The 12,013-nt window shown below is 39.3% G+C and overlaps 1 protein-coding gene across 1 annotated transcript in view; it reads left to right on the plus strand.

Moving 5' to 3' along the window:
* The window catches only part of LOC111869427 (splicing factor ESS-2 homolog), a 12,173-nt gene extending 2,211 nt beyond the window's left edge, over nt 1-9,962 (plus strand). The window contains exons 3-8 of the mRNA XM_023860949.2: nt 1,796-1,951; nt 2,840-2,946; nt 4,830-4,989; nt 5,420-5,668; nt 6,834-7,059; nt 9,041-9,962. Of these exons, the coding sequence (XP_023716717.1) occupies nt 1,796-1,951; nt 2,840-2,946; nt 4,830-4,989; nt 5,420-5,668; nt 6,834-7,059; nt 9,041-9,356 (1,214 nt within the window). The 3' untranslated portion in view covers nt 9,357-9,962. The remainder of the gene's footprint in view (nt 1-1,795; nt 1,952-2,839; nt 2,947-4,829; nt 4,990-5,419; nt 5,669-6,833; nt 7,060-9,040) is intronic.
* The last annotated feature ends 2,051 nt before the right edge of the window (nt 9,963-12,013 follow it).

Below are 12,013 nucleotides of genomic sequence, written 5' to 3' on the forward strand. Positions count from 1 at the left end.
GAACAACCTTTCAGCCATTGTTGCTGTCTTCTGCTCGCAGCGTGCATGTGGTATGACACTCACGTGACTCGTGTGACCTTCGCCATCTGTTGAGAAAACATTACATTACACTACCACACAAGAATTGTAACTACATGTAATTTTGTTCCAAAGATATTGACTATCAAAAGTGAGTACATTTTTTGGACCCCCCTATATACTCGTATACTCGTATATGTCTGAAACACACAACAGGATGCAACCAATGAAGATAATCCATATGTGCTCTTTGTACACATGGGCAGTATAAATTTCCAGAAGTGACAGGACACAGTTTGTCATGAGCGAATGTCACTTTGCAGGAATGTACAGAGCTACACAGAAACTCCCCTTGATTTGTGTCTGATGTCCAACTGGAAGAGCTCCCTTCAGATGAGCCTATCTTATGTTCTGTCATTATTGGGGTGGGGTGGGACTGCTTAGAAGCTGATAGATTGTAGTGCATTAAATGATAAAACATATACAAGTGATGAAATTGGAGTCATTTGGAAGTAACTGATCACACCATGTTATAGTGCATTATTCCAATATTTGTTAGGAATTTCTGAGGAAGTATATGGAAGCTGGATTCAGGAACACTGGTCTTCAGGTAAAGGTAACACTTAACTAACTAATCATGGAGTCCAGTGTTTCTTGGGAAGTCACCAGTCAGCTACTCAAGACTTTCCCAGCTGAAGGTTCATTACGATGTTCACAAGAGCCCTTCACTGGTCCCTATCCTGAGTCAGGTTAATCTAGTCCATACCATCATATTTTTCAAATTTGAATATTATCCTCCCACCTCAGTTTAATTTTTCCTAGTGATCACTGGCGTTCCCATGAGAACCCTATATGCATTTGTTTTCTCTCCCATGCATTCTACACACCCCACCCTATTCCTTGGAAGATTGTAGGGAGCATCTTTCCTTATACAGTGCTATAGATGGGTTTCTGGGTGCCATGTAGGTCTATACATACTGCCCTCATTAGGACACCAGCTCTGTCCTCTTTGACACCCATGAGCCTTCAACTTTTTCTTCTTGTCCCAGCCTCTATCTGCTACTTTTGCCCTTTTATCCCAACCATATGCTTATGACCCATGCACATGAGTTCTCTCCTATCCTCCTTTCTTCTCTGCCCACCACACTCTTAGTACTTGTCTTTTCCGGGTTCCCAGATATGCAATAGCAGGCCTCTTCAGTGCCTTTGCTAGTTATCTGTCCTTGTCTTGCACTTCCTTCCTGTTTTCTATTCAAACCCAAGCTTCTGGCAAGCGGATTGCTCTGCTTGTTAACTGTTTCATACCAGTTTCTTGTGTGACTTATTCTTCAGCCCTGAAGATGGAGGCTAAGTAGTCCTCTGAAACATCACTTGACTTTCAAGAGACTTCATTGTGTTATGTCCCAGAAGATAGAACCTATATATATATATATAAGGTACTGTTGACAGTTGATGATCAGTTTTAACATACTGAAGTTTTGTAAGTTGACATGTTTACAGGAATCCTCAAAAGAATTCTTAGTAACATTTTAGTATTTGACTAAGCAGCTGTCAAATTCTGCTCTGGTGCAGCTTGACAAAGTCATGTGACTGGCATAAAATGTTGCCATGAAATTGAGGCTTCTTTACAAAAGAAATTTTTGTGGAATTTAACCTTTATGATGCATCAAAACACCAGTTGTTATGTTACCCTTCTGTAACTGCCCAGTCTGGTACAATTTATTCATCTGTTTGTACCGTCTCATAGTAACTCATATTTTTTTTCTCTGCATTTCAGATGCTAGCCCTGCAACATTTGAGACACCGGTGGATGCTAGGTGGGAAGATGACCACCCTGATGCTGAAGAGGAGTTGGACAAGAAATCTCATCTTGAGGAGAAGGATGGTGAACCTGCAGCCCAGGATAATAAGGCATCACAGGATTTCAATAAACGTAAGGAGATATTTAGGCTTGTTTCTGAAAGGGAAAACAGTTCTATATCCTTCGGAAATGGTTCTCAAACCTTCTGATACTGCAACCCCCCCCCGGATAATGTTAGGCAGTTGGCTAAAAGTGCGGTTCTTCACATTGCTGCAGGGTCCATATCAGGCTGTTTGGTGGCAGCAGGAATCAGAATAATTTTACAACCTCTCTGCATCTACAGGAAGCTATAAAATATTCCTGTACAGTTGTAAAAATAATTCCCAGAACGATTCATCAGCTGCAGTTACATTTTCCAAAGTGACCTGTAGTACATTTTAGTGACTTGCCAAAATTGTGCATGGATACAGCTATGACTTAAACAGTTCTTAAGAACTTGGTTGCACCCTCTTAGAATAGGTCGGGTTTGGGCAACTAGATCCATAGTATATAACTGCATTTAAACTTTCCAAGTACAATACATGTACTCATATTTTTCTTTGTAACATTTTAATGTTATGACAGGATCTGTATTATTACTGCTTGGTGGCACAGAGAATAACTTTGATTTTCTTAGTTATTTTATTAGCACCATTATATTCTGTAGCAACAGAGTATATAAGTATGAAACTTCTCTATCTTAGTCTTCAGTCACTGGCCAGAATAACCTAAATTTCAGGCAAAAATATGTATATTTGTAATTGTGGTATTTCATATTACGTCTTATAATGTCCAGACATCAGACATTTTGTACAGTAAATGTATACCTGCATAAGTGTCAACGTGTATTAGCATTAGATACTTGAAAACCCTTTCCCTTATTAGAGTGCTTTTCTTCTCTACCTTTCTGTAAACATACATTTATTTTGCTAGATACATGTTTTATTTTGTTAATAACTTCTGTTTTTTTATGTTGTACAGAGGAAGTGAAGGCCACACTGGATGTATACCTGAATTCCCACACAAGCGAAGATAATCAGAGTTTCCAAGAAATAATGCGGGCTGCAGAACTCAAGCACCGACATAAGGTATGCTGGAAATAGACATTCATGCCTTTCGTTTTCTGTGATATCTACATTTTTTTGGAGGCTTCTAACTCAAGTTTGGTGACAGAAAAAAATCAAAATGAGTCCATACAGAAATTAAGAATATGTAAGGTACTTTCTTCTTTAATATAGCACCATTTAGTTTGGTATATAGCTACATATCTACCAAACTACTTAACATCACACCCCAAAAGACAGTTATGATCATAGCCACTGCTGTGAGATCCATATGCCTCGCAGAATGAAGAGTAGATTACATTTTATTAATACTTGCTACCATTTGGTTCAGAATCTGTTATCTTCCTCACTCCTATCAAAAAACATGAAGATTAGACCTAAAAGTAAAGTAAAGTAAGTAAAGGTATCCCCTTAACAGGTCGCGGAGGCACATAGGGTTGTGATATGTTGAGGCTCCCACATTTTCTAGACAGTTGGCTCACAGATGGTGGAAAGATTAGACGTACAGGATTAAAATTTTTCCTTTTTGTTTTCTCTGTGTGTGAAACTTGGTCTCTCACCCAAAGGAAAGATTAAATTAATTTAGTCATTTATATCCCTGGACACTATGCTACAAGCTGGAAGGTCGCAGGTTCAAGTCTTGATGAGGTCATTGGATTTTTTCAGTTGACATAATCCTTCCAGCCACACTATGGCCCTGGGGTTGACTCAGCCTCTTACAGAAATGAGTACCAAAAATTAATTAAATAATTTTCCTGGTGAGTAAAGGGCGGCCAGCGCGTAAGGCTGACAACCTTACCTCCATCTTTGAGCCAATTGTCTAGATAATGTGGGACCCTCAATGTCTCACAACCCTCTGGGCCTTCACAACCTGTTACAGGGATAGCTTTACTTTACATTATTTTACTTTATATCCCTGGATATACTCTATCCAGTGGCAGTATTCTTAAACATCCCTTTAATTTCTGCAGTGAAATTTTAAAATTGGTATAACTTTGAGTCTCTGTGGAATAAATGAAAGCTTTTTTCGCTTGAAACTAATTTATATACTTTAGTAATATGTTCTGTACGTATGGAACACCAGCAGCTGTGTAAGAAGTGATGACTTTTGTGACAGCTTTTGAAGCTAACATCAAAATGCAAATCAGCTTCCCAGTGAGGCTACCATCAGATTAATTCCTTCCTCTTCCCTTATCATGAGCAAGAATTATGTTCAGTGAGGTGTTTAGGAGGTGGTTGTATACAGAGCATGTGTATACAAGATGAAACACTCCAGACCCTTGTTTTTCTGTAAGTCCCTTGGTAAGATTGTTTTCAGGACTGACACCTTTGGAGTCACTGGATTTGAACACTAATTGAAGGAGAAGCTTAAGTGCAGAAAATGTTAACACCAGAATTTTTGACATGGGATAATTTAAATTAAACATTAGAGAGGGGAAGCCTTAAATTGGGAATGTAGAATGGAGGTTCCACTGCAGTGTCTTGAAACATGTCATGACTCTCTCCTTACACATTCTTCTGTTCTCACCATTCACCATAATCTTTCTGTCTCATTCAAATATCTGTACCCTCTGATGCTGAAAAAGTGACCAAATCCTTGGGTGAACATGGACAATGTGGGCCTACCGGGGTTCCCTTTCTTGCACATTTAGTATATTTTATGAAGAAAGCAGTCTTCTGGGATGTTGCACCATGTAAATATTGTGTTAACAGACATTCTTCCGAAAGACTTCCTCCCAGAAGACTGCTTTCTTCATAGCCACTGCCGTGAAATCTTACATGGTACATTTTATTTTTTCTTATTCCCACACCAAATTTTTGCATTGTAAAATTGTCAATTTGTTCCTTTCTGAATGCCATGTGTTGGTAACATAGCTCTACAGCTGCTGCTTATTCTTTTCCTGCAGTTTGGGTGGTTGTATAAAGCAGAGGAAGAGTCCAGGGAAGAACAGAGCGAGATGATGCGGCTGCCATCTATTGAAGAACAAGCAAGTAATGGGCAGAGGCCACTTATGGTAGACACATGGGGCTATCGCAACAAGAACTACATCATGTATGTCCCAGATGGTAAGATATAAATTAATTTTACAAGTCACATAATAAGAATCAGAGTGCACCGTTTAGTGGGTTGTTAATTATGGATCTGTGGATTATAAAGATATAACAGGAAAGATTCATGGCAGCTACATACAAGGGATAGATGTTTGGAACAGTTCTTATTTGCACAGACTGATACAAAGCATACATCATATTTCTGTAGCCAACATTGAAAGGTTAAAATATATAAAGAATTTTGACGTGAAATATGAGAGGGTGGACGAGGTACAAGAAAGGTACATGGCCAAATGAAGAGGGTTGGCCATGTGTAAATTAATACAGTTATGGCAGTTCCATAAAATGCTGCCAATTATGGCCGCTGTGTGATAATTGGAATGACCAGCTTTACAGGTTTTACTGTATAGAAAATAATTAATTGCTTATGTAATGTGTTTTTAAGGTGTTGCCTTGACTCCTGAAGAGGAAGTAGAGTTGGCGAGTCGGAGACGATCTATTGTCCATTCCAACACCCGCCTTACAAGTAACCCATTTGATGAGCAGCAGAACAAGGAGACAATACACCAATTGGCACAGTCTCAGGCCCAGTCACTAGAAGGGAAGATTGGTGTAGATGGCAAAGAATTGTTACATACTGAAACTCCAAAAGTTAATGGGTTTTCTTTTGTGAAGACTCCATCACCTGCACCAGGTATGCACAATAAAAAAGATGGATAATAAAGAGTTCTGTCTTCTGGGATATAATACCATGTAGTCCATTGAAAGTTAACAGACATTTTGGAGGAACATCTTCAGAATTGAGAATAAGCCAAGCAAGAAACCAGCACGAAGTGGGTAGCAAGCATGGAGGTGATTTGTTCCTACAGAACCTCAATACATGGTATTATATCCCAGAAGGTGGAACTCCTCATAAGCGTTGCTGTGAGAATGTCAGATTATGTGTGGCATACTGATATGTTGGGTATAGAATCCTATAGTAACTACTTATATGTGGCATGTTTAAACCATTAGTCATTTTGTGCTGAAATGACAGTGCTGGACTCAGTTTTCTTGAATTAGTTGTGTTTTATGTCATGTTCATTCCACCGTTCTCTTCATTTATGCAAACTCTTAGTGATGTATAGTAGTTCAAAGGCATTCTTCAGGTGTGTTCTTTGTGATTTTGAAAGCTTCATTGGACTTGATATTTATTATTTGAAAGCATAAACCAGTTTTCCGCCCTGATAACAGAAGTCAACTGAATTAATTAGCAAACATTCCACTTAAATTGTAGGAGAGTATTCATCAACACAAATATTGTATACAGTTGAATTAATTATATATAGTTCTTTATCATTACAACATGTTTTGGCCTATTTTCATCATCAGGTATTTTATATTTATTATCAGTGTAACTCTTATTAGCTGTGGTGATTGAACTGAAGTTCAGGTTTTGGCAGTGACCAGCAGGAACAATCTACTGTTGCGGAGTTAGTCAGAATTTTGAAACAAATATATTTGCTTATCCATATGACATTAGTGTGTGACCTTGCTTTTTTTACACGTTTTTCTGCATTTATCAACATAAGGTGACCTCCAGTGTTATAATGAAAATAGAAGTGAAGAAATGTTACTGATATGCAGTATAACTTTGAGTGCATCTGCTTCAACAAAACAGGGAAGACATTTGTTGGATGGATTTAGGAGGGAGGGGGTTTGCTTGAATGTGTGTAACAGTGTAATGAGTATTGGTATATGATGTATGTTACAGTCAGTCTGAAGAAAATATAATTAAAGTAATTTGGATCTAGTGAGGCAGTTTGTTTTTGCAGTATATAAAAATGACATTCATGATCATGAGTTGTTACTTATTTCAGGAGTTAATGAATCCCCACTTATGACATGGGGTGAAATTGAGGGAACACCCTTTCGTCTTGATGGAGGTGACACGCCAATTCGGACTACACTCCAGGGACCTTCATTCCGGATACCAGAGCCTCCTAAGAGAGAAAAGCTGGCTTTGGCTTTAGCAGAGAAGGCAGGAGAACGACACAGGGACAGAAAGATGAAAGCTATAGAAGCAGCGCGGAAGCAACTGGCAACGTAAGTAAACTTCTTCGTATGAAATTACTGAGTAGATGGACTCAAGCAGTAACAGTTTGAATCTTGGTCAGGACACCACCTATTCTGACAGAAACTTTATGTGGTCTTATTCAGTCCTTCCAGGCAAATGCCTGAATAGTAGCTTGAAATAGGCCATGACCAGTTCATTTCACATTTTTTCCAATTCATCATTCATTAACTGTCTTACCATTCAGCACTATATAGCCTGGGCTACTGACAGTGTTGCTAAGTAAACCATAAATAAATAAATCCATATGAAATTGGCTGACATCTTTAGAAAGTCTCACCTACATGACTGTGAAAGACTTAAGTATTGTTTAATTCTCAAGATATTATTGACTTTTAAATGAGCAGCACTGCACACTCTACCTGTAGGATTCCTTTGTTGAGGAAAAATTTATGCTGTCCACAGACTTTTCAGAACCAGGCTTCTGTCCAAGAAATCAAGCTGTATATTGAAATAGTTGCTGATGGCAGAGTCCATCCATTTTCGTTCTAATATGATGATGACCTAATCAACTAATGTTATGATATACATATCATTCTTATAAGGGGGCACTACGCTACAAGCCGGAAGGTCGCGGGATCAAATCCCGATGAGGTGGATTTTTTCAATTTACCTAATCCTTCCAGCCGCACTATGGCCCTGGGTTCGACTCAGCCTCTAACAGAAATGAGTACCAGAAATATTCTTGGAATATTCTTGAGGGTAAAAGCCAACAACTTTACCGCCATCTATGAGCCGATTGTCTGGAAAATGTGGGAGCCTCAACCTCTCACATCCCTATGGGCCTCCGCGGCCTGTTACAGGGATACATTTACTTTACTATATACGTTATCCTTCTTATATATGTCGAGCTCTCTGATACAGAACATATGACTTGTATGAAGTCCTGATTAAAGGTGTAGTGATACTTAGAAAAAATGGCTGCTATTGTAATCAGCACCTCTGTTCTTGTTATCACTTTTTGCCTTGTTGTGATGTGCAGTAGAATTGATTACATAACATCCATGGTTTCTTTTTGAGCTCTGATATGACTATGAACATTTTAGTATAGTAATGAGCTCAGAAAAGACAACAAACATTCAGCTTTTAAAGAATTCTTCTAATTCTTGATTTTAATATTCTCTTTGTTTTAATCGTGTACATTGTAACAATTTTATTTTCTTGACCTTCTCAAAGAAATAGGGGCACATGGTAGCGTAGTTGGTTGAGGCACTCTGCTACAAGCTGGAAGGTCGCGGGTTCAATTCCCAATGTCAGTGGAATTTTCAGTTGACCTAATCCTTCCAGCAGCACTATGGCTCCAGGGTTGACTCAGCCTCTAAAAGAAATGAATACCAGAAATCTTCCAGGGAGTAAAGGGCAGCCAGCGTGTACGACTGACAGCATCATTCCCATCTTTGAGCTGATTGTCTAGAAGAATGTTGCAGCCTCAATATCTCACAGCCCAAGGGCCTCCATAACCTCTTATAGGGATAGCTTTACATTTGTTTCTTAAAGAAATAGTGGACAGTCCGCTGAAACTATTTTATATTACTTGATTTCAAAGTTTTCTTTTTGTCTACTTGGCACCCTTTTATGTACACATTTCTACTAAACATCAGTAAACAATGCTGAGCAGCCGCATTCTTGCTTCATTGGTTATTGTTATCAGTTAAATCATGTCTGAAAGTGATCACAAGAAGCAGCGTCAATTGTATGTATGAATATATTATTTGGGGATCCATAACAGGTGTCTCTGTGCCTAATGCTGAAAAGGATGTTGATATATTTCCTTAATAGGATTGCATTGAAAGGGGTACTGTATATTTATGTGGCTTCTTTAAGAATTTCGTATCATTGAGCTGTTGCCATATATCATTGTTTACTCCATTGTTCCTACTGCACAAACTATGGGACTGCATGTATTTGTGGTTTATAACATTAATACTATAATATAAAATTTCTCTTTGCCAGGCCTTCTCCTCATTCAGGTAGTGCAACATCATTGGATCGTCTGAACTCCATGTCCCCCGCTGCTCGACGCTTAGCTTCCACTCAACTGCGACGTCGCATAGGCAGCGACCTGGCATTGCAAGCATCATATAGTCCTAGTCCTCACAGTATCTGTAGTGGGCAGGCTTCACCTCATCTTACACCCAGTCTTGCCAAAACTCCAACTCCAGGCAAGACTGGCAGTAGGAAGAGGAATCGACTAGCCACACCAAATCTTAATATCACAGATAATCTTCTGAATTTTCCTAAAAGACCCAGAGCTTGTGATTTCTTTTGAACCTTCATTGATATTGAGATTTGAAGTTTGCAGAGTGGTGGTTGTCTTCTGGGAAATAACATCACGTAAAATAGTAGATGAATGCCAACATTTTAGAGAACCTGCTACCTGTGAAGATAGGCCGCGGAATTCCTGCGAGAAACCACAAAACGGGTCATTTCAAAACATTGCAAGGCTTTCCATCCAGTGAAAATATTTAATTCACAGGACTGAGCCATCTCAACATGGACTGTGTAGAAAACACTGTTCCTCTGTTGCAGTGCCATTGTTGCTTAGTGATGGCATGAGGTATTCCGCTGTTGCATGAGCAGCCATCATCATGAACTCTTTAAGGGCTACTGCCTAGTAATGACCTTCTCTTGTGACTGCACAATTCTTGCTTTGAGCGAATATGTCACAATGTACAGACATACCTCATTTTACACCATGGTTGTGTTCCCAGAAAATGTGTGACACGTTAAATAGACACTGCTCATAATTCTTGGTCAACAACTATAAGAAGAGCATGGTCTTTTAGGTTGTAGCACCATGTAACTGGGAGAAAACCTGGTGCTTTGGATGCACAATGCTGCAAGCTGGAAGGTTGTGGGTTCAAATCTCGAGGTGGATTTCTTTTTTGTTTTCAGTTTACCAAATCCTTCCAGCCACACTATGGCCCTGAGGTCGATTCAGCCTCTAACCAAAATGAGTATCCGGCATCTGGGGGGGGGGGGGGAAGGGGGGCCAGTGTATAAGGCTGACAACCTTACGGCCATCTCTGAGCCAATTGTCTAGAGAAAATGTGGGAACCTTAACCTCCCAAACCTACGGCCCTTGATGGCTGTTACAGGAAGAGCTTTTAGAGTCTGGCACTTGGGAGTACATATGCCCATCCAACAAAGAATTGGACTGCCCCTGACCTGGACAGTGTTACAGCCTAGAAGACCGTACTGTTCATAGTCGCATCTATGAGAATCTCAAATCCTGCTGTAAAATTTTAGGCTGAGGAAAGTGAACTCTTACAGTTCTTTCTTCACAAGATTCTTTTTTCTTTTTAGCATTTAAAAGCAAACCACATATTTGCAACAGATCTGCATATAAAGAGGATGTTCCTATGCATGTGTATGAAGACTTGCAAAATGAATTCTACGTGTGTACATTCCATGTGATGCATTGCTCACATGTCGAGTATTTATACCTTCATTCGGGATTCTATCAACAGAATGTCTGTGTAATATACATGTGATGTACAGTACATCTTTTATGTTAAGGACATGGTTGTTAAACATTGTACAGTATTGTAAATAAATTATCCTTTTTTCTAATATGTTATTTTATTAGTGTTTTTGTCAACAGAAGATTGCTATTTCTTTCATAAGATCGTTAAGTGCCTATTAATTGTGCTGTGTTCCTTCATGGGGCAGAACACAGAAACATTTCAGTTGATCAGCAGCCATCTTATTTTCATGAGATGGGTTGTTTTCAGGATACTATAAAATACAAAAGTAAGACTTACTCAGTGAGCTGAGCCCCTCTGGAGGAGTTGCCAATTCTGCAGCTACTCAAGAATTTCTCATGGAACCTGAAGGTTCATTACCGTGTTCACAAGACCCCTCCACTGGTCCGTATCCTGAGCCAGATCAATCCAATCAATACCATCCCATCCTGTCTCTAAGATCCATTTTAATATTGTCCACCCACCTACGCATACACAAGTAGAACATATGCAAATGCATAATACGCTAATTTTGTGATGTATTTTATTATAGCTTGCCTTGTGTTGTGTTTCTTTTTGTGTTTAAATTAACTGGCTCTAGCTTTATAAAAATTGAGATGGAGATAGGAAGGCAGTTGGAAAGTAGATCTTAAAAAGATTAATTTTGCTAGTATGAATCGGATAGAATTGATTTACGAATGAGGCAAGTGTCAACTTCTGTGTTGTAGGGTTGAAATTTCTGGTCATTGTACCAGACAATTCCTTAAGTAACAAACTCCAAACAGCTGCCCTTGACAAGCCGCCACTTGCTCAGTTACCCAAGAATTTCCCAACATTTTATGGAACCTGAAGGCTCAATACCATATTCACAAGAACCTGCACCACTGGTCTGTATCCACAGCCAGATTAATCTAATCATGCCACACCATCCTATTTCTTAGACAGCCATTTTAATATTATCCTCCGACCCATGTCTGTGTCTTCTTAGTGGTCTCTTCCTTCTGGCTTTCCCAACAAAGCCATGTATGCGTTCCTTTTCTCTATCACGTGTTACATGCCCTGTCCAGCACATCCTCCTTGACTTGATCATTCTAGTTATATCTGGTAACGGTTACAAATTACAAAGTTCATTATGCAGTTTTCTCCAACCTGCTTTTTCTTTCTGTTCCTCTATTTTCCTCTTTCCTCCAACCCCTTCAATGAAGCTAACATCTCCGCAGTGTTTATAAGCCTTTATTTTCTAGTTCACTTACTTACTCATGGAGCTGAGCCCTTCTGGAGGAGCCGTCAATTCTGTAGCTACTCAAGAATTTCCCAGCATTTTATAGAACCCAAAGGTTCATTACCGTATTCACAAGAGCCCTCCACTGGTCACTATCCTGATCCAGATCTATCCAATCCATACCATCCCATTTTCTCTCTCTAAGATCCATTCTAACATTGTCCACCCACCTACGCCTTG

This window comes from Cryptotermes secundus, unplaced genomic scaffold (genome assembly GCF_002891405.2).
Source record: "Cryptotermes secundus unplaced genomic scaffold, Csec_1.0 scaffold813, whole genome shotgun sequence".
Lineage (NCBI taxonomy): Eukaryota > Metazoa > Arthropoda > Insecta > Blattodea > Kalotermitidae > Cryptotermes > Cryptotermes secundus.